General features: G+C 33.8%; 1 protein-coding gene across 1 annotated transcript in view; it reads right to left on the minus strand.

The window, feature by feature from the left end:
• The window catches only part of CFAP47 (cilia and flagella associated protein 47), a 474307-nt gene that overhangs the window by 238501 nt on the left and 212667 nt on the right, over positions 1–23139 (minus strand). Inside the window, exons 35-38 of the mRNA XM_057717674.1 lie at positions 15532–15629; positions 15132–15248; positions 8554–8688; positions 4559–4674 (exon numbers count right to left, since the gene is read on the minus strand). Of these exons, the coding sequence (XP_057573657.1) occupies positions 4559–4674; positions 8554–8688; positions 15132–15248; positions 15532–15629 (466 nt within the window). The remainder of the gene's footprint in view (positions 1–4558; positions 4675–8553; positions 8689–15131; positions 15249–15531; positions 15630–23139) is intronic.

The following is a 23139-nucleotide window of genomic DNA, read 5'->3' on the forward strand; positions in this document are numbered from 1 at the left end:
CTTGTAGTCATATTTAAGGATGAAAATGACCAGAATTCCTTCCTGAGCATGTTAGAAATTTCAGAATCAAGTGGGTTGTTCACTTCAGGTAACTGTCTTAGGTCTCCAGACATGTATCACAATTATGGACTTTATCTTAATTTTCTTAACTTTTATTTTCTTTTTGTTCCAATTGCCTCCCCCTCATTTAAAAAAAGTCTCTTTGATATTACATGTATCTCATGAACTACTTCAACATGGCTTTTGAAAGAGATGGAAAATAAATATATGACACTTCAATGTCAGTGCCCAGATGGCTCAATGAAAATAATGAGGAAAAAAAGAAACAGAATGGTTTTCTAAAAGCAACAGCTAAGAGAATTCAGCACCACCAAACCAGCCCTACAACAAATGCTAAAGAAACTTCTCTAAGCAGGAAACATAAGAGAAGAAAAGGACCTGCAAACACAAAAACAAAACAATTAAGAAAATGGTAATAGGAACATACATATCGATAATTACCTTGAATGTAAATGGACTAAATGCCCCAACCAAAAGACACAGACTGGCTGAATGGATACAAAAACAAGACCCATATATATGCTGTCTCGAAGAGATCCACTTCAGACCTAGGGACACATACAGACTGAAAGTGAGGGGATGGAAAAAGATATTCCATGCAAATGGAGATCAAAAGAAAGCTCCAGCAGCAATATTCACATCAGATAAAATAGCCTTTAAAATGAAAAATGTTACAAGAGACAAGAAAGGACATTACATAAAGATCAAGAGATCCATCCAAGAAGAGGAGATAACAATTATAAATATATATGCACCCAATATAGGAGCACCTCAGTACATAAGGCAAATGCTAACAACTATGAAAGAGGAAATGCAAGGCAGAAATAGAGACACAGATGTAGAGAACAAACATATGGACACCAAGTGGGGAAAGCGGGGAGGGGTGGGGATGAATTGGGAGATTGGGATACCAAACTGTACACTCTTAAAAAAAAAAGATATTATAGGGCTTCCTAGCGAATATACCAAGCAAAGCATAAATCAAGTGTAAGGTAGTCTAAAGACGTTTAAAAATCAAAATTTTGGGAAATTTACCTCTCCCATACTTTTTATTAGAAGGTTTCATAAAGGAAGTTTTTTAGTAAATAAGTGAGTACACTAAGAAAGAGAGATATTAGTTTCTATCCAAAGAGAAATATAGTGTCCAATACTGACAGCTCTTCACTAGGTCTGGAAAGCACTCAGTCCAAATAAGAATGAAAGGCAAAGTGCTCTTGGTATACTTGAAGGAAAGATTTCACACACTTCTTTAGAGTTTATTAATTTTCTCAGCTTAAAAAAGGAGTTAGGACTTCCTAGGTGGCGCAGTGGTTTAGAATCCGCCTGCCAATGCAGGGGACATGGGTTCGATCCCTGCCCCAAGAAGATCCCACATGCCGTGGAGCTAGTAAGTCTGTGTGCCACAACTATTGAGCCTGTGTTCTAGAGCCCATGAGCCACAACTATTGAGCCCATGTGCCGCAACTACTGCAGCCCACACACCTAGAGCCTGTGCTCCACAACAAGAGAAGCCACCACAATGAGGAACCTGCACGTCACAACTAGAGAAAGCTCGTGTGCAACAACAAAGACCCAACACAGCCAATAAATAAATAAATAAATAAATTTATTTTAAAAAAGGAGTTAAAAAATACTTTGTATACTGATTGCATAAGAAATATTTACAAAAATACATTTTTATTCTTGGAACAGTAATGACCAGAAGATAAAACTAGTGATGTTTGGTGGGAGGGTGATACATCTAGAGGAGTAAGTAAGCAAGATCATCAAATATTATAGTTACATGTCAAGACATTATTTCTGAAGCTAATATAATAAAAATGCTGGCAAAGATATGTAATTTGTATTTATGGACGAACTAAAATTAGACATAGTTGAAAGAATTAAAAGTAAGCACTCAAGAAGTAGATCTCTGCAGATAGGAATATGAGGGGAGAAGGATTTCCTTTGCATGTTAAACTCTTCTGCATATGAATTGTTAAAGCAGATGCAAGTTAAATTTTGATTAAAAAAAGATAAAGAACTTGAAAACAAGAATACGGGTACATGTACGATATGGTCAAAATATATGAATACAAATATTTATGATTACATGTGTAAGTGTACATGCATATATGGTCAGTTAATGTTAATCTGGCATGTGCTGAAAACCTCAAGAAGCTAATATTAAAAAATACCTATACTGATATAGACCATTGAAGGTACAATGGTGAATAAGAAGAAAAAAGCACGGCTGAGAAATTAATAGGAATTAGGTTCACCCAAGTCAAATATTCTCACAAACCAGCTCCTGGAGACACAAAAATGATATAGTTATATGTCACGGATCTTCGGGATGTCTTGCAATTAGTCAAAGCCATGTTTTACTGAACGCCAAGGGCTTTGTATGAATATGATATACATAAACACACACACACACAGTATGTGCAGGTGTCAGTTTAATAAGAGTACCAACTCTGGATTTAGATTGGCTGGTTTTGAATCTCTATTTCATCATTTAATAGCAGGGAACATTGGGCAAATGATTTAATGTCTCTGTGCCCAATGACTTCTTTTGTAAAATGAGGACACTAATATGGTTGCAAGAATGATTAAATATGAAAAGGTACATAAAGTGCATTTTATATAGATTCCATACATAGCAAATGTTTAACCTATATTAAGTGTTGTAATATTTACACATATAATGCATTTACTTTGTAAACATTAATTATGCACATTCTATAATAAATACATACTTGTTCATATAAAAAGAATGGAAAGAAATGAATAAATTAAATATGTTTATCTGATGGAATTCTAGGCAATTTTTGTTTTCTTCTTTATACTTCTCTGTAAGTGTCAAATTTTCAACAATGTAGGGATACAGGTTTTACATTTATAATAGAAACTATAAATTTAATTGTTAATTTAACTAACAAGAAAAATGGTCTTAAGCTAAAACATCAGACGTTTAGTGTGGTTGTTAGGAAGAATTTCCACATCATGAGAGCTTTGAAATACTGGAAGAGGTTATTAGGTTTATGAGTGAACAAAGCTGGGGGGGGGACCTTAATCCTTTTCTCTTGTATCTTCCTATTTGAAGGGCAGAGAATAGATCATTTATCAAAGTCCTGAGAAGACAAATGGTACTGTGACAATGTCCAAATGAACTTGTGTTACCAAAGTTCTGTTTTATAACAGACATAAAAGAAGTATAACTTGGAAAACGAAAGGGTTGTTTTTACAAGGAGTTTTATTCTGGGATTTGATTTAGAATATAGATACAGGTGGGTGGAGAATTGTTTTCCTCACATTTAATTCAATTCAATCTGGATATAGTCCCAACCATGCATATTCAGATTTTATAAATTATATACTCCTTTAGCATGGAGCAGCAACCGAAGAAAATGAACAGAGGCTGGTGACACAAGTCAAGTGCACTATTGCAACTGGGTTTCTTCGTATTTAAAAATACAATTAAAACAGGCTCCCATTTCCAATCATTTCTGTGTTTGATAAACTAGAAGTAATAAAGACTACATGTGAAAAGTAATTCAGGTTAAGGTATAGTTCAAAAACCAAAAAGATAACCAAAAAGATAATTAGTACTTATAGTCTGTTGCTTTGCACAAGGCAAAAATAATTGAACACAAAGACAATGACTAAAATTCAAGACTGGTTAAATTAGTGGCTATCACATTTGTCAACCCCTGTGGTACTAACACAGCTATTCTCATATCATCCTTGTATTATGTAATAAGAGTATTTGCCATCATTAACACTTATTGACATATGGAATAGGATTTGTTGATCTAGGAAGAGTCATATATTATGCCCATATTTAATTTCTTAAGACTATTCTCTGAGGGTTTCATTTGTTCCTTATTTTTGAGAATGGGCTAGTAGTAGAAACATTAAAAAAGTAGCACGTGAACAGAATCAAATAAAAATGAGACTTTATAGAATATCACCACAATTTGGGAGTATATATGTATGTATACATCGATACATAAATATACAGTGATTATGAAGAGATAGAGAAAAATGGCAACATTGGGGGTATCTTTGAGGTAAGATTATCAGCCTTTAGTTTTATTTTTCTTCATACTTTCATAGTTTCCAAATTTTTACAATGAGCACATAGTGCATTTATAATCAGAAACAACTAAATGCTATATATTTAGCACACACTGCTTCCAGTTTCCTGCAGGAAACAGAACTGTAGTACATAAAGAACTTAAAGTCTATTCTCTATGGACCATATGCATGCAAAATAAACTAAAATTAAATATATAAAAAGCAGATGCTTTATATTGTTAGAATTATTTTAACAAAATTGGTGAGAAATCTCAGTAACATATGAATAATTTGTGTATATCAGCAGTGGTGATCTTTTCATTACATATATGTATGTGTTAAAAAACAAATCAAGGTCACTCTTTTATACTTATAACACATTAAATCTCTAGGGTTGATATGTTCAATGAAGCAAAATTAAAAGAGAAAAACCACTTACTTTGGAGAAATTGTCACAACGTTCCCTGCTTGGGAGAGGGAGAAGTCAGTGGCATCTCTTCCGACAATTGTAGCATTATACACTAAGTTTTCCGAGCTTGAATTTTTCAGTAGAATCTATGTTGAAGAGAGTATAAATGAGATCATGAATTTTTAAAATACACAACTTAATTCTTATTTTTATCAAAGAGAGCTATACATTTTAATCATGAAAATACTTACCCCTAGCTGTAGTAACTGAAATAAAGCAGAATTTGTATTTAAAGACAGTGTGTGTGTGTGTGTGTGTGTGTGTGTGTGTGTGTGTGTGTGTGTGTATTTTCTTTTTCCCAGAAATGGGCAGGGAGAAAGAGCTATCAGGCAAGGAAATAACAGATGTAAGAACACCTGATCATCCAAGATCTGAAATCCAAAGTCAGCAACTTGGATTTTAATCTTACTGCAAAGGGAAATCTTTAAAGAATTTGAAACACAGAACTTATATAATCCAATTTACAAAAAGGTTAATCTGGCTGCTCAGTGTAGAAAGCATTATAAGGAGCGTAGGTTTAAAATCAGAGGTCTAGGCTGAAAACGATGGTGGCCTCATCTAGAAGTGGTAGTAGAGCTAGGGGCTGGCTGTCCCTTCCTTCCTGGTGCCAAGATATGGAGAATATTCAAGAATGAGTTACTTCATTTTTAGAGAGTATTTCATGAGAAAAGTGTTTATGCAGAATATAATGAGGACTAAAAAATATACACATTAGAAAGACACAAAGTTATCATGGAAAGTACTGACCCAGAGGAGAGAAAAGACCTGAGCGAAGTGAATGGTTGACCAAATTAGAGTAAGGAAGAGTGGATGGCACTTAAGAAGTCCAGGAACTATAGTCATAGATAGAATATGGTAGACATCTGTTGAAAGATTAACTACTTTTGTATTTCAATAAGAAATTTGGTAACCACCAAGAAAAGTATGTTGTTGCCGAAGAGTTTCTACCCTTCCTTTACCCCCAAATTTCAGGCTCTCATGTTGCTTACCTGCTTACAGATCTTAGTAACAATGGAGGCAAGACTACTCTAGTGTCTTATTTTTTATGTATGTATGTGTGCATTTAAAGTATTAATTAAGAGATCTAGTAATTTTAAGTCATAGAGAGCTAATTTCCATTTTCTGGAAGGAAATGTTGAAAATCATAGTAGATTCACTATGAACTGTTATTGCAACTTTCATCATCAGCCCTGAGATCTTAAGGAAGCTACTCATTCTCATTATTTCATACACACACATGCACACACACACACAAATGAATTTATATAAAGAAAGAAAGCAAGCAAGAAAGCAAGAAAGCAAGCAAGCAAGCAAAGGCATTGGGCCCATCTGTGCTCAGGTTATTCTACCCAACTCCAGGATTTCACATAGGGGTCATGTGAGTAGTAGATGGGGAGAAGGGAAAGCTGTTCAAGGAAAGAAAGCAAGCTTTGGAACCTCAATTCTCCTTCTGCAATGACAGTCATTCTTTAACTATTGTGCGTCTGTGTAAATTTTGTTTCAAAAAGGAAAATAAAAATAGTTCAATTGTTTTTAAAAGTATCTCCGAAAATCACTGCACTCTACATTTTTTTTACTGATCATTATATTGTTTAATGGTCCCAGTACTCTATTTGTGACACAGAGCTACAAAAATACTTTTTCAATTATAGCAGCCATTTCTTGAGATTTTTCTTTATACTGGAAGGTTGAAAGGGTTGATAAGAATGACATTCTACTACTTAGGCACTGACATTTATGGTATTGATGCATATAGGCAAACTATGCCATAGGTTCTCAGAAACTCCCAAATCAGTGATTTTCTTGAATGACATTTAAAAATCAAAGCATGTTGTAACTGATATTCTGCATTTCTATTTAATTTTTATTGTTTCCTTCAAAAGATGTTTCTTATGTTTGTGAAAAATAGAAGCTCTATGTAGTATATATACTATCAAATATAAAATAGATAGCTAGTGGGAAGCAGCTGCATAATATAGGAAGATCAACTTGATGCTTGGTGATGATCTAGAGGGGTGGGAGGATAGGGAGCAGGGGAGGGAGGCTCAAGAGGGGAGGGATACAGGGTTACATGTGTAAATACAGCCAATTCACTTTGTTGTACAGCAAAAATTGCACTACATTGTAAAGCAATTATACTCCAATAAAGATCTGAGGGGGGGAAAAAAAAGCCATATTCAGAATCTCATCTATAATCTTAAAGTGTGAACATTATTCCTAGTAAAGAGTTAGGTGTGAAAACAAATTATGTTTCCTTTTTTTTTTAAGATTTATTTATTTATTTATTGTCTGCATTGGGTCTTCATTGCGCATGGGCTTTCTCTAGTTGTGGTAAGCAGGGGCTGCTCTTCATTGCAGTGAGTGCATGTTTCCATTTTAGTATGCTTTAATCTGATATTTAACATCACAAATAAAATTTATGTTTAAAAATTAGCTGGTGTTATTAACTACTTTTTCAAAATAATAATCAAATGGCATGAAGAAATTCAAATGTGTACGAAATTAGAAAACTAGTAATAATACTTAAGTGAAATAAATCACTGCTTAAATCTAATTCAGACCTCTCCTATCTTCTGCAGGCTTAAGCAAAGCATTTCTAACTCTTCAGAAATCTGATTCTGAAGTCAAAAGTCCTCCCCATTGTAATTAGAGCTCTAGGCCAGTTAGTACCCAAGGCCCTTAATTATCATTGCACTTAGTGAATTACCATAGTAAATACTGTTGAAAATGTTCTCTGAAGGGTTTTATATATTTTTCCATCAAAAAGTGAGACAGAAATACATTTTTTTAAAAAAGGGATCGTATCTCAATGTTTGCTAACAGAACATCAGCAGGAGTGGCTTTCCTTTCCCTAAATTGGGCCCTTTACACTTTGAGACAAGGACCTGAGTTTCTCCTGATTTCTAACTGAATCCTTATTAACCATCACTCATACAGTCACAGAGGCTACACAGTTATTTTCTCAAAAAGGTTACATCTACAAATCACCAGGACTTACCTTCTGAAGACCAAATATGACATGTTTTGCATCAAAAGTATAAAATTACCCCCTCCCAACAATATGAGTAGGAATACATAAAACAGCCTGAGGAAAAGGAATGAAAATGATCTGATCAAAGAAGTAAATTGACTTTTGTACACAGTAAGACTCTAACAGCCCATGCTGTCCTGAGAAAGAAGCAAGGAGAGACCTATAAATCTGGTTGAAGATTTTATGAAAACTAGCAGAAGGAACAGTCTTAGACAAATATAAGAAATAAAACTGTATGCTCAAGATACTTCACAAGTATTCATATGAAACATACTGTCTGAAAACCAAAGTGAGGTTGATGATCCCTGACAAGATATTTCTCAATCAAAGAAAAAAACTTGCAAAACATGGACCTATTTATATAGATTTGTTATGGTCACAGGACTCAAAATTTCATTTTAAACTTTCCCTGCATATTAAAAAATTGACTGTTACACATTTAGCAGCTCCAGCAGATATAAAATCCTTTAGTGGGAATTAATGGTGGCCCTGGTCAGGAGTGCTTTCACTATTACTTCCCTTTCCATATCCTCATTTCAACAAAATCCATCTGGATGCGTAAAGTTCCCTAAAGGAAAGCCAAGCATACTCCAATCACAAGTTTCTAGTTACAGCATCAGTCCTCTTGTACATGAAATGGACCTTAAGTGTCCTGAAAGATTTGCCCTTCAAAGTGCTTAACTTTGATTTTCCATCTCCCCTCCCCATTCCTCAAATGAGCGAAACAGTCATCATTTCTTTGTATGGAGTGATTACTGTTAAGGAAAAATTCTCTCTTTCACTTTGCTATACCTTTGGTTTAGAAGGAAAAACATTTCTTAAGGCTTATTTTATTGTACTGATACTTTTGTTAATTTTGGGTTGGGAAAGAAATATCTAAAACCCACTTAAGTGTTTAACTCCACATATATTTTGGCCCCAAAGACATCCTTACCTTTCTCAACACAGTGTCATGTAGAGTACAATGAAAGGGCACCACCTTCTTGGGGAGGTATGTAGGAAGTCTTTCATACATGTAGACACAAAACATGAGCATCAGGATTGGATTGGGATCACAGATGTCAGTAGCCTAGTTTCAAAGAAAAGAATTATAAATTACAGGCTATACAGATAAAATATAGAGAGAGAGCTAAAGCACAGTACATCAATTGTTGAATTACTTAAAACATCTTAAAATGTTATTGATTGACAATGACACTGAAATGTTGCTAAGAGCAAACAAAATATTGCTGTGAATCAGAACAGCTTGACCTATGTGTTAAAAGATAAATTAGATGTATTCTAAATATAAAAATGATCTCACAGTCTCAAAGACTCCATAAAAGCTAGTCAGAAGTGAGAAAAATACTATACACTAGAAATACTGACTAATGTGATTAAGATACCACCCCTAACTTAAAGTGTATAATGCAGTAAAAGATAATAGAAGTAGACAAACTAGTAAGGTAAAAGATTGCAAGAGGTTTTCAAGCAAAAGCCCAAAGGAGGAGGCAGCACATGGGATGGCCTTGAAGAATGCTTAGATTTTAAATAGGCTGGTGTTTGGAGTAAGGAAAAGGTATATTCTATCAGAAAAGTAAAGAACTCTAGGGCAAAGATATAGGAAGTATAGTGTTCCTTTGGGAATGAAAAAGTGCAATCTGATTAGAAGGGACAAGTTGTGGAAGAAAAGACTAAGGAGCGCCATGGCCACGTAGAGGAGGGCATGGATGCCAGGGTCAGAGACTTGATTTCTGAACAAGGAATAACAACAAGAGCAACAATTCATGCAGATCAGGTAGGGGCAGGGAGAGGTGGTTGGGGAAGTACTTTGCCTAGAACAAATCACAGTAAGGCAGAAAATGTATTTATACTGATAAACAAGATAAATCAGTGATGGTTGTTGGAAGAGATCTGAGATAAAATCCAGAGTTAGGGAGGAATAACAGCAGGGACAATCAACATAGCCACAATGTGCATTGAACCCAAAATGTAGAGTCAGGAGCAGGAGGAAGGATTCTTTCTATCAGCTAACATAGTGCCTACAATCTCCTAGAAAAAGCTGGAGGTAGTGGGGAAGAATTATTCATAGCAATGAAGTATTGGGATTGGTCTGAGGCAAAGACTCAAAGACTGATAAACAAGTAGCTGTGTCATTATTAGTCAACAGGGAGCTTTCTACATTTCCAAAAAAATGAACATCTACTGTGACTTAATGGCACGCATTCACGTTAGCAACTGAAAATGATCTGGGTCTGGCCTGGAAACACAAATAGTGCCAGAGCTAAGGCTATCTAATGTGTTATATGGAACTAAAGCTCTTGACTCTAAAATCTGGCAACAGTTACCAGAGAATAACGATAGCCTCTTTGATCATCTGCTAGTCCACGTTCCCAAATACTTTCTTTTCCTTCTCTGAAAGAACAGAAAGGTTTATTCTTTCTTGTTTTGTCAATAAGCAGTAAGGTTAACCAATAAAGGTACCTGGGGAAATCATTATTAGGGGGGAAAGGGGGCGCCTTGGCAGGGTAGAAAGCTGCTAGTGGGTACGATGTGAGGAAAACTGAGAAATATATCAGGATCCAAAAATTTCCCATCAGTATTCTGTCATCTCACATTTCTTCACTAAAGAAAATGTTAGTCAACATATATAGGAAAATTATTCAACATAAGAACAAACTAAAAAATGGAATACAGAGTTTAATTCCCACCAAATGAAGACTATGGCCCTGCATGATGGGCCAGCCTCTGGGTGTGATCCAAAGAGGGCTATCTATGTTGATGAGAAATGTGTTCATTGGGGAAAGGGTAGAACTAGTGGCAGGATACTTTATGCTCCAAGTCTGAGGTCGGTAAAAGTCCTTTGAACACTGTTTTAGTGACTATAGCATAAAACATATAGGCAGCAATATAAAATTATTTCAAAAACTCATCTTTGAAAAGTATGTAAAAGGATGAAGAGGCAGTATTTTGGAAATGAAAATAAAATGTTTATCTTAATTGAAAAGTATATTTTATAATTAGGGTATTAGAGTGATAAACCAGAGAAAAGCACATTCTTAACTTTATGATAAATTTCAAAGAAAATAACCTAAAGAAAATGCATTTTAGTAGATCCTAAGCTTAAAAAGCCAAGTGTCAAAACACGTTATGTTTGTTTAAAACAAGATTTTCACGTGAGATATACTTCAAAGATATAACCATTACTTTCTCTACACAGTTCTAACCTAGAAGAACTTCACTTGTATTGATCCATTTTTCCCCTGATGACATTTTCAAACTGGACTAACAAAAGACAGGGAAGTTTTTTTTAATGCCATAATAGAGCAAAATTGTGGAGTAAAAATCTAGTAAACTAAATTCAAGTCCTGCTACCACAAAGTGCCATAATCTTTACTAAATCAAATGGTTCCCCTAGGTCTCAGTGTCCTCATCTGGGTTTAATTTGCTATGACTTCCCAAGATATTCCAGCTTTCAAACTAGATACCAATCAAAACTAGTAGTATCCAATGACATACCAAAATCCTACAGAGAACACTACTGATTGCCTTGCCAACAGCAATTTTCTCCTTTCTTCTTTACTAAGAATCCCAATTTTTGTGGGTGTTCCACTACCTTTATCAAACACTGGTTTAACTACAAGCATAGGATGCAGTTATGGTCAAGATATGCTGTGGCACCATTGGGAAAGTTCACCTCACGAAAAATGAGAAGCACAAAAAGAGGTGCTATTCAACCAGACCCAAGAACAGCTGTATAATGGTGTTATATAAGAATTTCAGTAGGAACTTTGTGGTTACTAGTGCACATGCTTAAAACAAAGACAGCAGGCTGAGAAGGGCTGAGCAAAAGTGAATCTTTGAAAACTTTGTTGAGGAAATGAATAACTATCCCTATAATCTACTGCGTGAATTCATCTTGTACAAAATATTGAATTTCTTTATTTTTAAAACACTTTTATTCATGAATTCTGTTATTAAGGCTAAAACATCCAAGTTGATATAAAGAAACAAACTTTTTAAGAGAAAAGTTAGGTTATCTATTCACCCTTAGCTTCCATCACTACTCACTGAATTATGTGTAGTAGCATCTCTCTAAGTGTTAATGATATATATGTTTATATCCATCTCTCTACATGGGGGAATAAAAATACATTCTATGCTGAGTCCAAATAATTTGCACAATATTTTTGCTTTAAAAGGGAGGATACGTAATAATTGTTATATTCCAGCTGTCAGGATTTTACAACAGGACATAACACTGGCACAGAAACTTATTCAACTGATTCAATCGTCACAAAGAAGGACAGAATGAATAATGAACCTAAACATTAATAAGTCCAGTCATGCATTTCACAGGATTCAAATGTGGACCAGTGCTAAGCATAAGCATTAATTCACTATGGTTAAGTTAATTTAAGGGTGATAGTTTTAAAACTTTGACATTTAATGCAGTGGATAAATTCAGGCTGATAAAAAGTTAGGGAATTGCAACTGGCTGGTAAAAGCTTGGTAATTATCAGCTAAGTTAACTGTCAATTTCTCCATTCATCAAATCTTAGACATCTTCTCTACATTTTTTATGTAGTAGATACTGAAATTTTAAAATCTTTTTTTTTTTGGTTACACAATAAAATAAACATTTTGAGTCACTTTATCTGAGGAAGTCAAGTAGAGAATCACAATGTATGATGAATTATATTTTCTAAACAAAGATATTTATAGTTTCTAGTAAACCCTTACCAAGTTCTCAAAAGTCACCTTAAACACCAAATATCCTATGCAACTCTTCCTGGTTAGCTTTTCAGAATGATTTCTCTCCCCTTTGATTCCCATAGCACACTGTTTCTATGTATTCTTGGAATGCACTGGCTGCTTTGTATCAGATATACATGCCTCTATTAGGAACATATCTAAAGGCATGAGTGTGGTTTTACAGTATCTGTATCCCTTGCAAGGTCTACCCAGCATATTTTATGGAGGAGATTCAGCCTGTCAAATTGACAGGAACTGTAATATTTTTATTCTTTCAAACCAAAGTATTTAATTAGAGTTTATCTTTAAAACTTTTAGAAAAAGAACTCTCTGACCAAAATCCTTGATTACAGTATCTCTTTATAGCTCTACCAATATAAAAGATAAATGTCAGACATGGTACAAGTGACTTTAACATGTAAGTGACATTAATACAAGGGAAAAACTAGCCATTATGAAACATCATTTCTCCAGCAGGTGCAAGGAAGCACTTTGTACCAAGCCACATGTGGGCACTGGCATCATCAATCTCTCCGAATCATAGAATGGAAAACTCAGATTTTGTTGTAATGGTCCTCTTGTGTCCTTTTGTATCTGGTCACCAGGTCTCACAAAGCTCACAATGTCTCCTCTATCAGTTTATTATTTTAAGTTCCCATTAAAATGATATGAATAGAGAAAATATTTTTCTCCTTGACCAACTGCAATGGCATTTTTATTGTGCTTGTTTCCTGCTTCCGGTCCCTTTCATCTCAGTCCATCCTCGCCATTATTGTATGTGTATACACCTTTATTCCCACAACACCCACAGAGTAAACTCTTGACTTTTTATGCTGATACCCAATGTCCCAATATATGCCTATGTCTATTTTTTCCAATCCCAAACTTCAACTAAGGTAAACTATTCACACAATTTCCTTAATGTAAGTTATTTGTCCACATTCTACATTCTGCTTATGCCTGAGTAAACACCCTCTCTTACCATTACCAATCCAAATCCAATCCACCATTCAAGACCTCAAATAACTCCTGCCTTCTCCACAAAGTCTTTGGTGGATCAGGCTAGATCACACTGATCTCTCCTTTTATTGGAATTCTACATTTTATTCTTTCCCTACATTGACAATTAAATTAGTAGAATATTATTTATTATGTAACTTGCATATATCTTGATAATTCAATGAGTTTGCATATTCTTTGAAGTCAGGAGTCATTTATTATACTACTTCATTACTCTAAAGTATCAAAGGGCTCAGAAAATGGTAAGCATATAATATGTTTTTGATTGTTGCTATAGAGGATGATATAAAAGGCCAGATGGAATTCTACTTGGAGGCCTAAACATAACAAAAGCCTGCACTGACACTGTGACCTTTATAGTAATATTTATTTTAAAACTAAGGTGAAAATTCTTTTTTTTTTTTGCTACTAAATAGGAAAACAACAATAGAATATCTATATTCAAACAATCTGCTCCTTTAATTCATTCTTAGAGCTCAGTTAATATTAATAAAGCATTTAACCTTCATCATTGTGGTTTAAGAAAACTGTACTTATCACTAGAACTGTTTATTATGTAGTCAGATGTACGTAATTACACACATTTAAAAATATCCAGTAGATTTCTATGAAGTCCTATTTCAATTTCCACATTTTAGCAATAGCCCATGAAAAGACTATTCAATTTAGATTTAAAATATATGAACAAAGGAATATTATAAAGCAGTCAATTAGCATTTTTCCAAAGAAGACATAAAAATGGCCAACAGGTACATAAAAAGATGTTTAACATCACTAACCATTAGGGAAATGTAAATCAAAATTACAAGGAGATATCACCTCACACCCATTAGAATGGCTATTATTGAAAAAACAAGAGATGACGAGTGTTGGTGAGAATGAGGAGAAAAGGGAACCCATGCACACTGCTGGTAGGAATGTGCATTGGTGCAGCCACCATGGAAAACAGAATGGTAGTTCCTCAAAAAATTAAAAATAGAAGTACTACATGGTCCAGCAATCCTACTTCTGGGTATATATCCAAAGGAAATAAAATCAGTTACATCACAGATATCTGCACTTCCATGTTCAACTGCAGCATTATTCACAAAAACCAAAATATTGGAATAACATGTGTCTGTCGATGGATGAATGGATAAATAAAATGTGGTATATACTTACAATGGAATATTATTTAATCATAAAAAAGAAGGAAATCCTGCCATTTGTGACAATATGGATGAACCTGGAGGACATTATGGTAAGTGAAATAAGCCAGACACAGGAAGACAAGTATTGTATGATTTCAATTATATGTGGAATCTAAAAAAGTCAAACTCAAAGAACCAGAGAGTTAAATGGTAGTAGCCAAGGGATGAAGATAGGGGAAATGATGAGATGTTGGTCAAAGAGTACATATCTTCAGTTATAAGATGACTGAGTTCTGCGGATACAATGTAAAGTATGGTCATTATCGTTAATAATATACTGGACTGTATACTTGAAATTTGCTGAGAGTAGATCTTAAGTATTCTCACCACAAAAAAAAAAGTAACTATATGAGGTGACGGAAGTTGATGTATTAATTAACTTGATCATGGTAATCATTTTGCATTGTATATGTATGTTAAATCATCACATTGTACACCTAAAAAAAATCACATTGTACAAACTAAATACACACAATTTTTATTTGCCAATCATACCTTAAAAAGCTAGAAAAAATAAGAGAAGAAATTCATAAAATATTTACAGAATGTGTGATTTTAAGGCACCCACCTGTATGTCCATGTCAAAGCCAATTTCACAAAGAACATTCACAATAATCACGCAGTTGTGCAGATACTGTTCAGAACTTTTTGGTTGTGTGTACATATTTAAAAAATGAGACTCAATCTGGAAAAGACAACAATCAAATCTTTCAGTCATGGAATAAAAATTACTGCTTTTTAACTGTTCTCTGTAGTTCAGCAAAGAATCATTTAAATACTAACATTTGTCAGTAGGAGATTATCATAATCAAAATAAAAGAATAAAAAGGGAATGCTAGTCATTCAGATGTAGGTATGACTTAAAATTAAAACACTTAAAAGAATCAGTCTGCAGAAAGTATTTCAAATTTTAATTACTAAGTTCTTTCAAATAAGAGAAGACCACTCTGCATAAAAAGGACTCTTACCAAAAATGGGCAATAGGCTCCCAACAGTGTTGCAAAAACAAGGCCATCTAAAAGGTCTCTGTCAAAATTTACTATCCATCTCTCAGAGGGAATAACATCTGTTCCAAAAAAGAGAGAGAGAGTAAACATAATAATAGTTTTACTTTTCTAAAAATATCTTTTACGGAAATTTGAGCAATAGTCAATATAAAATTTGTCTTTCCTCAGAAAAGAAAAACCACATTATTTGGGAAAAAACAAAAACAAAAAACTAAACCTCAGAAGCTTAGTAACATGAAATATATCTGTAAGGTATTACAGGCAACTGCAAGCTGTCTCCTTTATTCCTATTGGAACCACTGTGAAGAATATACTACCATGCAGTAATAGAAGAAAAATCTGATATTTCAAAATTACTCATTCTGTTGAGGACCATGAAGTTGAAATGTTGGATCAGTGGTCATCATCACGGGGAAGGAGGCTTGGAAGGCATGAGGTGTGCTGTAACTCTAAATTTTAGGATGAGTTTCACTATTTGTTTCAGAAATTCCTCCACATTTACGGTAAGTATATGAAAGGGGTTGGAGATTTATGGCTTACAGAAACCAGAAATGACCTATAAAAGATAATACAAGATGGAGGAATAATAAAAAGGAACTTTCAGTTACAGAGATGACTACCATGCTGAGACTAGAGGGAAAAAAGTGAAGATATTTGGATATTTAGTAAAAAAAACAAAAAAAAAAAAAACAAAAAATCTGTCCTATATTATGGAGGAAGGAAAGGTGATTTAAACATCAGACATTTTTTCTCTGATGAATGTGACATTTCCTTTTTTAAAATGTTTGCAAACGGGCCGACATACTTAATGGTTTGAAATAATTTCTTGTCAGAAAACAAGGGGCAAAACTGGTGATCATCATAAATCCCCTCTAATCCCTTGATTCTCATTTTGTGTGAAGAAGAAACCATGATGGGATATGTTCATGACACGTATATAGCTTCACAAAGTAGGATTGTTTTACATCTGGAACTGGAAGATTTAGTTTTCTCTGGAACCACAGATGTCCCAGATACTTCACAGAAACAGTGCCAGTACTTTTTCATCTGAGATGCTGTAACATCGAATGTTTCTATAGGATTTCTACAGCATATTATTGCAAAATCAGTCTAGCAAACAAAGATCACTAGGAATTTTCAACTAACACATAACAAACAACATTCTGCACTATATTTTTCAAAGTATTTTTTCCGACAGAAACCTATAAATAATTGTATGTCTGATATAAGACATGATACAAAGTAATTATTATAAAATGTACATTTCTAGTTGGCTGAATAATTATAACCTAAATGTACTTCTTGATTTACACTTGCCACTCATAGCTTTTAATAGAAGCAAAGGGTCTCAATTTGTAGCCAAAATTCATTTTTCTATGAACTAGAAACTACAATTCTAACTTAAATTTGAAAAAGGCAAGTTGCTAGCCTTTTAAGTTTATAGTCAGACAGTTGGTTGGCAGTGGATATAGACTGTGTCCTCTAAATATCCCATCCTTATCTTGTACTGACACCAGAGAAGGGATAAATGAGACTCCCAGGAAAGAGTTTAACATCTTACTGAGGAAAGATTACAACCATAATAGGAAAACAACCAACGAAAAATTTCCTAACTGAAAGTTAATGAATAGATAACAATAGAGCAAAATCTAAGTGTTACACTGTTACTTCCAATTCCACCAACTACAAAGCAGCATCACAGGATTCATTATGACCTTCCCCCTTTGCCTATTTCTAACTTCTTTTTGCAACAGTGAAAAAGGTCTCTCACGATCTAAAATAGATTTACTTATTTGTTCAGCCACTGTATACATATAAAGTACTTTCAGAATTGCAAACCCATCCCCCTGTAAGAAACTAGAGTAACATGTTTATGTATAGTTCTATCCGTCTTTAGTTCTACATTATGCAGGCATGGTACTATATTCAAGAGAGAATTAAGTCAGCTCCTTTCTCCTCCATTACATTCAGTTTGGTTGTCAAACATCTGCAATGCAGTTACATTCATTTGTCACAGTCTGCCTTTCATTCTGCATTACTATTTCTATGTCTTGATTGATTTAAAAATATACATACACTAACATTCATTCTTTGTGGATTTTGAGAGATACATTATCATGTAATCACCACCACATTTCCATACAGAAAAGTCTCATCACTCCCCAAACTCCCATGTGCATTTTAGAGTCAACTTATTGATAGCTAAAAAAAAAAGTGTGGTAGGATTTTCATTGGGGTTACATTGAAACTATAGATCATTTTGACATCTTAACAATATTGAGTCTTCCAATACCATGTGGGTGGTATATTTCTGTATCTAGTTATGTTATTCTTTCATCAGGGTTTTGTAACATTCAGTACATATATTCTGTACGTATTTCCTTAGGTTTACACTTAAGAATTTAATGGTGCTATGATAAATTATATATATGTATATGTGTATATATATACATATTTATAATTTCAAATTCCAATTGTTTGCTGTCATTACATAGAAATAGAATTTATTTTTGTATACTGATCATATATCTATCCTGCAACCTTGATAAAGTCTTACACTAGTTTAGGAGCTTTTCTGTAGAATCTTTGCGATTTTCTACTTGATTGTCATGTCAAATTTCAGCCTCTTTCCCAGAGGGAGAGGTAGGTTTTTTGGTTTTTAAGGGTTTTTTGAAGGTGCAATGAGTTTTTACCAGGGCCCTAAGGATCACAGTATGTGTTGCTTTTCTCCCCACAGATGAACACTTTTGTTCTAGAGGGAATATAGGAGTCTGGGCAAACTGCCTGCCCCTCCCCCAAGTCTGCACTACAGGGAGCATACTGTCCCAACTCACTCCAGTCTTTTCTGTGAGAAACCAGGGAGGTACGTGGAGTAAAAACCTTCAAGAGGATGCAGACTTTCCCTCTAACTGTGGCCCCTAGAGCCTTCATGCTCTTTCATCAGAGTACACTTGGTTTTTACCAATTCACCAACCAACCTTAAGTCAGCTCTTCTTCTCGACATCTAGCTGTCTCTACCACAAGTAGACAATTGCTATTATCCCATTCCTTCCTGTAAGCACCTACTCCTCCTTGGACTTTGGGCCATTTTATTGCCCTCCAGCTTCAGCTTTCTAGAGGAGCTTTAAAAAAAAAACTGAGAACTTGCTTTGTGTGGCTTTTGCTTCATTGTTATTTTAGGGGTGGGAGCAAAGTTCTTTTCACTCCTCTACTTCCCTGAGTGGAAACCAGTAGCACCTATTTTTGGTCATCCCATCAGAACTCTGGAACTGCTTTGATATTACTTGTTGAACACTAGTTGGCATGGACTGTTGCTGCTCAAACATGGCTCTCAGTGTGAACAGGTTGGCCATAGTTCTCAAGGACAATACTGGGAAAAGGTAAGAACCAAACTTCAAAGCTCTTCTCCAGTCTCTGATCCCATGCTTGTATCCTGTAATTCATAGACAAGTCTGCTGCCAAGCCCCCATCACACCTTACCACAGTCTTAGGGATGTCAAGGATTTTCTCTGCTTTTATGTTAGTTCCTTTGATCTAAGCTACTCTCTCCTCTACTCCCACTAAGATTTTCCTCCCCAAAGTGCACTATGTGAATCAGTAGCACTTTCATCAACTGAAAGCTTGTTGGAAATGCAGAATTTCATGCCCCACTCAACACCTACTGAAACATAAAAACACTTCAACAAAATCTCCAAGCGATTTATATTCACATTACTGTCTGAGAAGTGTTGGTCTAGGGTTGTTTCTTAGAGAACCAGCAGTCTACTCTGGTCCCCATTTGTCAGGAACTAGAAATGTCAAGTGATGTTTCACAGATTTTTTTTTAACTTTGCTTTGGAAGTTATATTTTTATCTGTTTTTTGATTATATCACTCCAAATATTCAGAAATATTAAAATATTAATAAAAATGCTGGCCCTAAATATTATTATGAATTAGATATGGCTATTATACATAAAAGTGAATCATTTTATGTACTAAAGGAATAAGTGCATTCACTTATTTTTATGAATATTATAATTATTATATAAATATTTTAGGTATTATAATAGAACATTTTTATAATAGATTTATTAATATATAATTCACATACCATAAATTTCACCCAATTCAACTGTCCAGTCCATTGTTGCTTATTATTTTTACAGAGTTGTGTGATCATCACCACTATATAATTTTAGAACATTTTTATGAACACATAAAAAAATCCCAAACCTATTAGCTGTCAGTCACTTCCCATTTCCTTCTTCCTTCATCCCCTGGAAAAAACTAATCTACTTTCTCTCACTATGATTTGTCTATTCTGGACATGCCATAGAAATGGAATCATAAAATATGTGCCCTCTTCTGTTCTGGCTTCTTTCACTTAGCATGACGTTTTCAAGGTTAAAGGCTGTAGCATGTATCAGTGCTTCATTCCTTTTTATGGCTGAATAATATTCCACTTTATGAATATACATTTTGTTTATCCATTCATGAGTTTATGGGCATTTGGGTTGTTTCTATTTTTTGACTATTATAAACAATACTGTTATAGGCATTTACATAGGAGTTTTGTGTGACCATGTTTTCAATTATCTTGAGTATGAGTGAAATGCTAGAACATGTTAATCTATTTTTAATATTTTGAAAAAATTGCTAAACTGTTTTCCAAAGTGATTGCACTATTTTACAATCTATCTAGCAATGTATGAGGATCTAATTTCTATAAATCCTTACCAATACTTGTTATAATACATCTTTCTTTCCTTTTTTAAAAAATAGTTTGTCATAGTAGTTGGTGACAAGTGCTATCTCACTGTGGTTTTGCTTTGCATTTCCCTAATGACTAATTAATTTTCATGTGTTCATTGGCCACTTATCTTCTAATTTTTAGAAATGTCTCTTCAAGTCCTTTGCCCATTTTTTAATTGTTATTTGCCTTTTTATTGTTGAGTTTTAAGCGTTTTTTTAATATATTCTTGTTAAAGTCTCTTGTTAGATATGTGATTTTGCTATTGCTGTGTCCTGTGAAATATTCATTTTTTTTCTTTTTATTCTATTAATATGGTATATCACATTGATTGGTATTTATATGCTAAACCAATCTTTCATTCCCGGGATATAGCTCATCCAGTAACTTTGTTTAATTCTTTTAAAATGTTGCTGGATTCTGTTTGCTAGTTTTTTTGAGGATTTTTGTGCCTATATTCATAACAGATAACATAGAACATTTAAAAATTTTTTAAAACACTTTGGAAACGCCATGTAATATACGCTTTAATGTAGAAGTCATCTTGCTTCTAAACGCAGTTGATTTAGTAGTATATGTGAACTCTAAATCATTATAAGATCAGCTGCATATAATAATTATTAGATCAGCCACATGAGATGGAGATAATGTATATAATACTTGGTAGAAACTCCATATAAGTGCATCATTAAACTATAAAGAAAGTGAAGGCTCTTCTGTACCAAGGTGATAATTACTATGGAGAAGATTGATTAGAAATATTGGGTTGGCGAAAAAGTTTGTGGTCAATGCAGTACAAGAAGGTGCAAGAAAACAATCTCGAATGTAAGAAAGAAAAATTATAGCAATTACATATAAGAGAACAGACACAAATGATTTATATTATTATGCTAACATATTTCAAAAATTTAGATGATATTCATTAATTTCATAAAATGAGTTACAAAATCTCACTCACTAGAAAAAAAGAACATAAGAATAACTTTATTACAATTAAAGAACTGATTTAGTTATTTAATTATCCCTTTTAAAAATAATAGGCTCAGATGGTTTTACCAGTAAATTCTACAAAATTTAAGAAACAACCAATTTCTCTATTATAGAAACTCTTACAAAAGAGGGACTCCTCTTCAAGTAACCATTGAAATTTACATAAAATTATAATAAAAAACCTAAAATGTATAGAAAAAATTCACAAATTATCACTCATGTAAATTGAAGCAAAAAATTAAAATATGAGTAAACTAATTCTAGAAAGGTATTAAAAAAAGATTAGCTATCATGGCAAAATTGAATTTGTGCCAGGATTGCAAGTTTAGTTTACATTTAAAAATCAATTTAACTTACCATATTAAAATACATAGCTACATATATATCTATCCATCTAAATAATTCTATACTATTCATTATAAAAATTCCTACGAAAGTAAGGAGAGGATATAAATTCCAGAACACAGTGAACATAATCTGAAAAATAATCCTATAATAAATATCACAGTTAATGATGAAATGTAGAATATGCTCTAAGATTAAATATGAAAAACGTCAGGTATAATACAAGATTATCTATGCTAATAGCAGGTTAGAAAAAGACTCTTCGTGGCTCAGTTTCAACCAATATTTTACACTTCAAAAGGAGTACAAAAAATATGTCATATGCCAAATTTACAAAGGAAATACTTTAGAACAGGTTTCACACTCTGGAACACCTCACCCACTTTGAGACTATAAAAAGTCTAAAGCCAAAGAAAGCAATTCACTTATAGGGAAGGAATTATCAGGTTGATCTCAGTTTTTCAAAGCTATTTTGCAGGCATAACACAATGGAGTACTATCCATAGACTTCGGAGAAAAATAAAGAGTGATTCCCAAGTTTGACTCTCAGTCGATGCCATTCACATGTAAATAAAATGAAGATGTTTACAAAGAGAACTCAGAGACTAGAGCCCCTGAAATAATTAGAAAAACACAATATTTATGAAATCCAACAGCTGAGTCAAAAATAATTAAAAATGGAGAACCCAGGTAAAATGACACACACTTGAACACTGACAGAATGGATATGTATGTTATAAGCATTGACAATGTAGGTATAATAAATCTAACAAAATGATGATACTAAGGCAGGAAGGTGAGAGGAAATGAGAGTAATAATCACCTCACTTGTCAGAGCAATGACTATCAATGCTATGTAAAATCAAAACAGGTAGCAACAAAACAAAACCAAGAAAATCTCAGAACTCAATGTTATTCATAACTTTCTTCTTTTAAAGTTGAGATATATATTGGGAGATATTATTTCTTGTGGTGGACAGTATTTATTTTATATGATACTTCTGCACTATTTAATCTTATTCCCTGTTTTCATATTTGAACACATTAGAGTTTTTAACCTTCACTGTTCAATAGTACCACCTAAAGAGTTTTGAAAACCTACACATGTACAAGCAACACCCCCAAAAATTCCATCTCAATTGGCCTGGGGTGGGGGCATCAGGATTTTTTTTTAATTCCCTAGGTGATTCCAATGAGCATCCAGATTTGAAAATCCACTGCTGTGGATGAAAAAGAAAATGAGATATCTCTCTGAATAGCTGAAAAGAATTAGCAAGAACTGCACAGATCTAAGTTACTGAAGAATTAATAATTTGAAGAAACAGCATTACACAATGCTACTTAACATGAGCCTTGGAATCAAACCATTTAGATTCAAATCCCAGCCATACCCTCTCCTAGGAAAATATGTTAACCTCTCTGCTTTGGTTTTTTTCTAATTAAATAATAGTAATAATTATATGACCAAGTTGCTTGTCGTGAAGATTAAATAAATATATGTAA

The sequence above is a fragment of the Hippopotamus amphibius genome, chromosome X, assembly GCF_030028045.1.
Source record: "Hippopotamus amphibius kiboko isolate mHipAmp2 chromosome X, mHipAmp2.hap2, whole genome shotgun sequence".
NCBI classification, from domain to species: Eukaryota; Metazoa; Chordata; class Mammalia; order Artiodactyla; family Hippopotamidae; genus Hippopotamus; species Hippopotamus amphibius.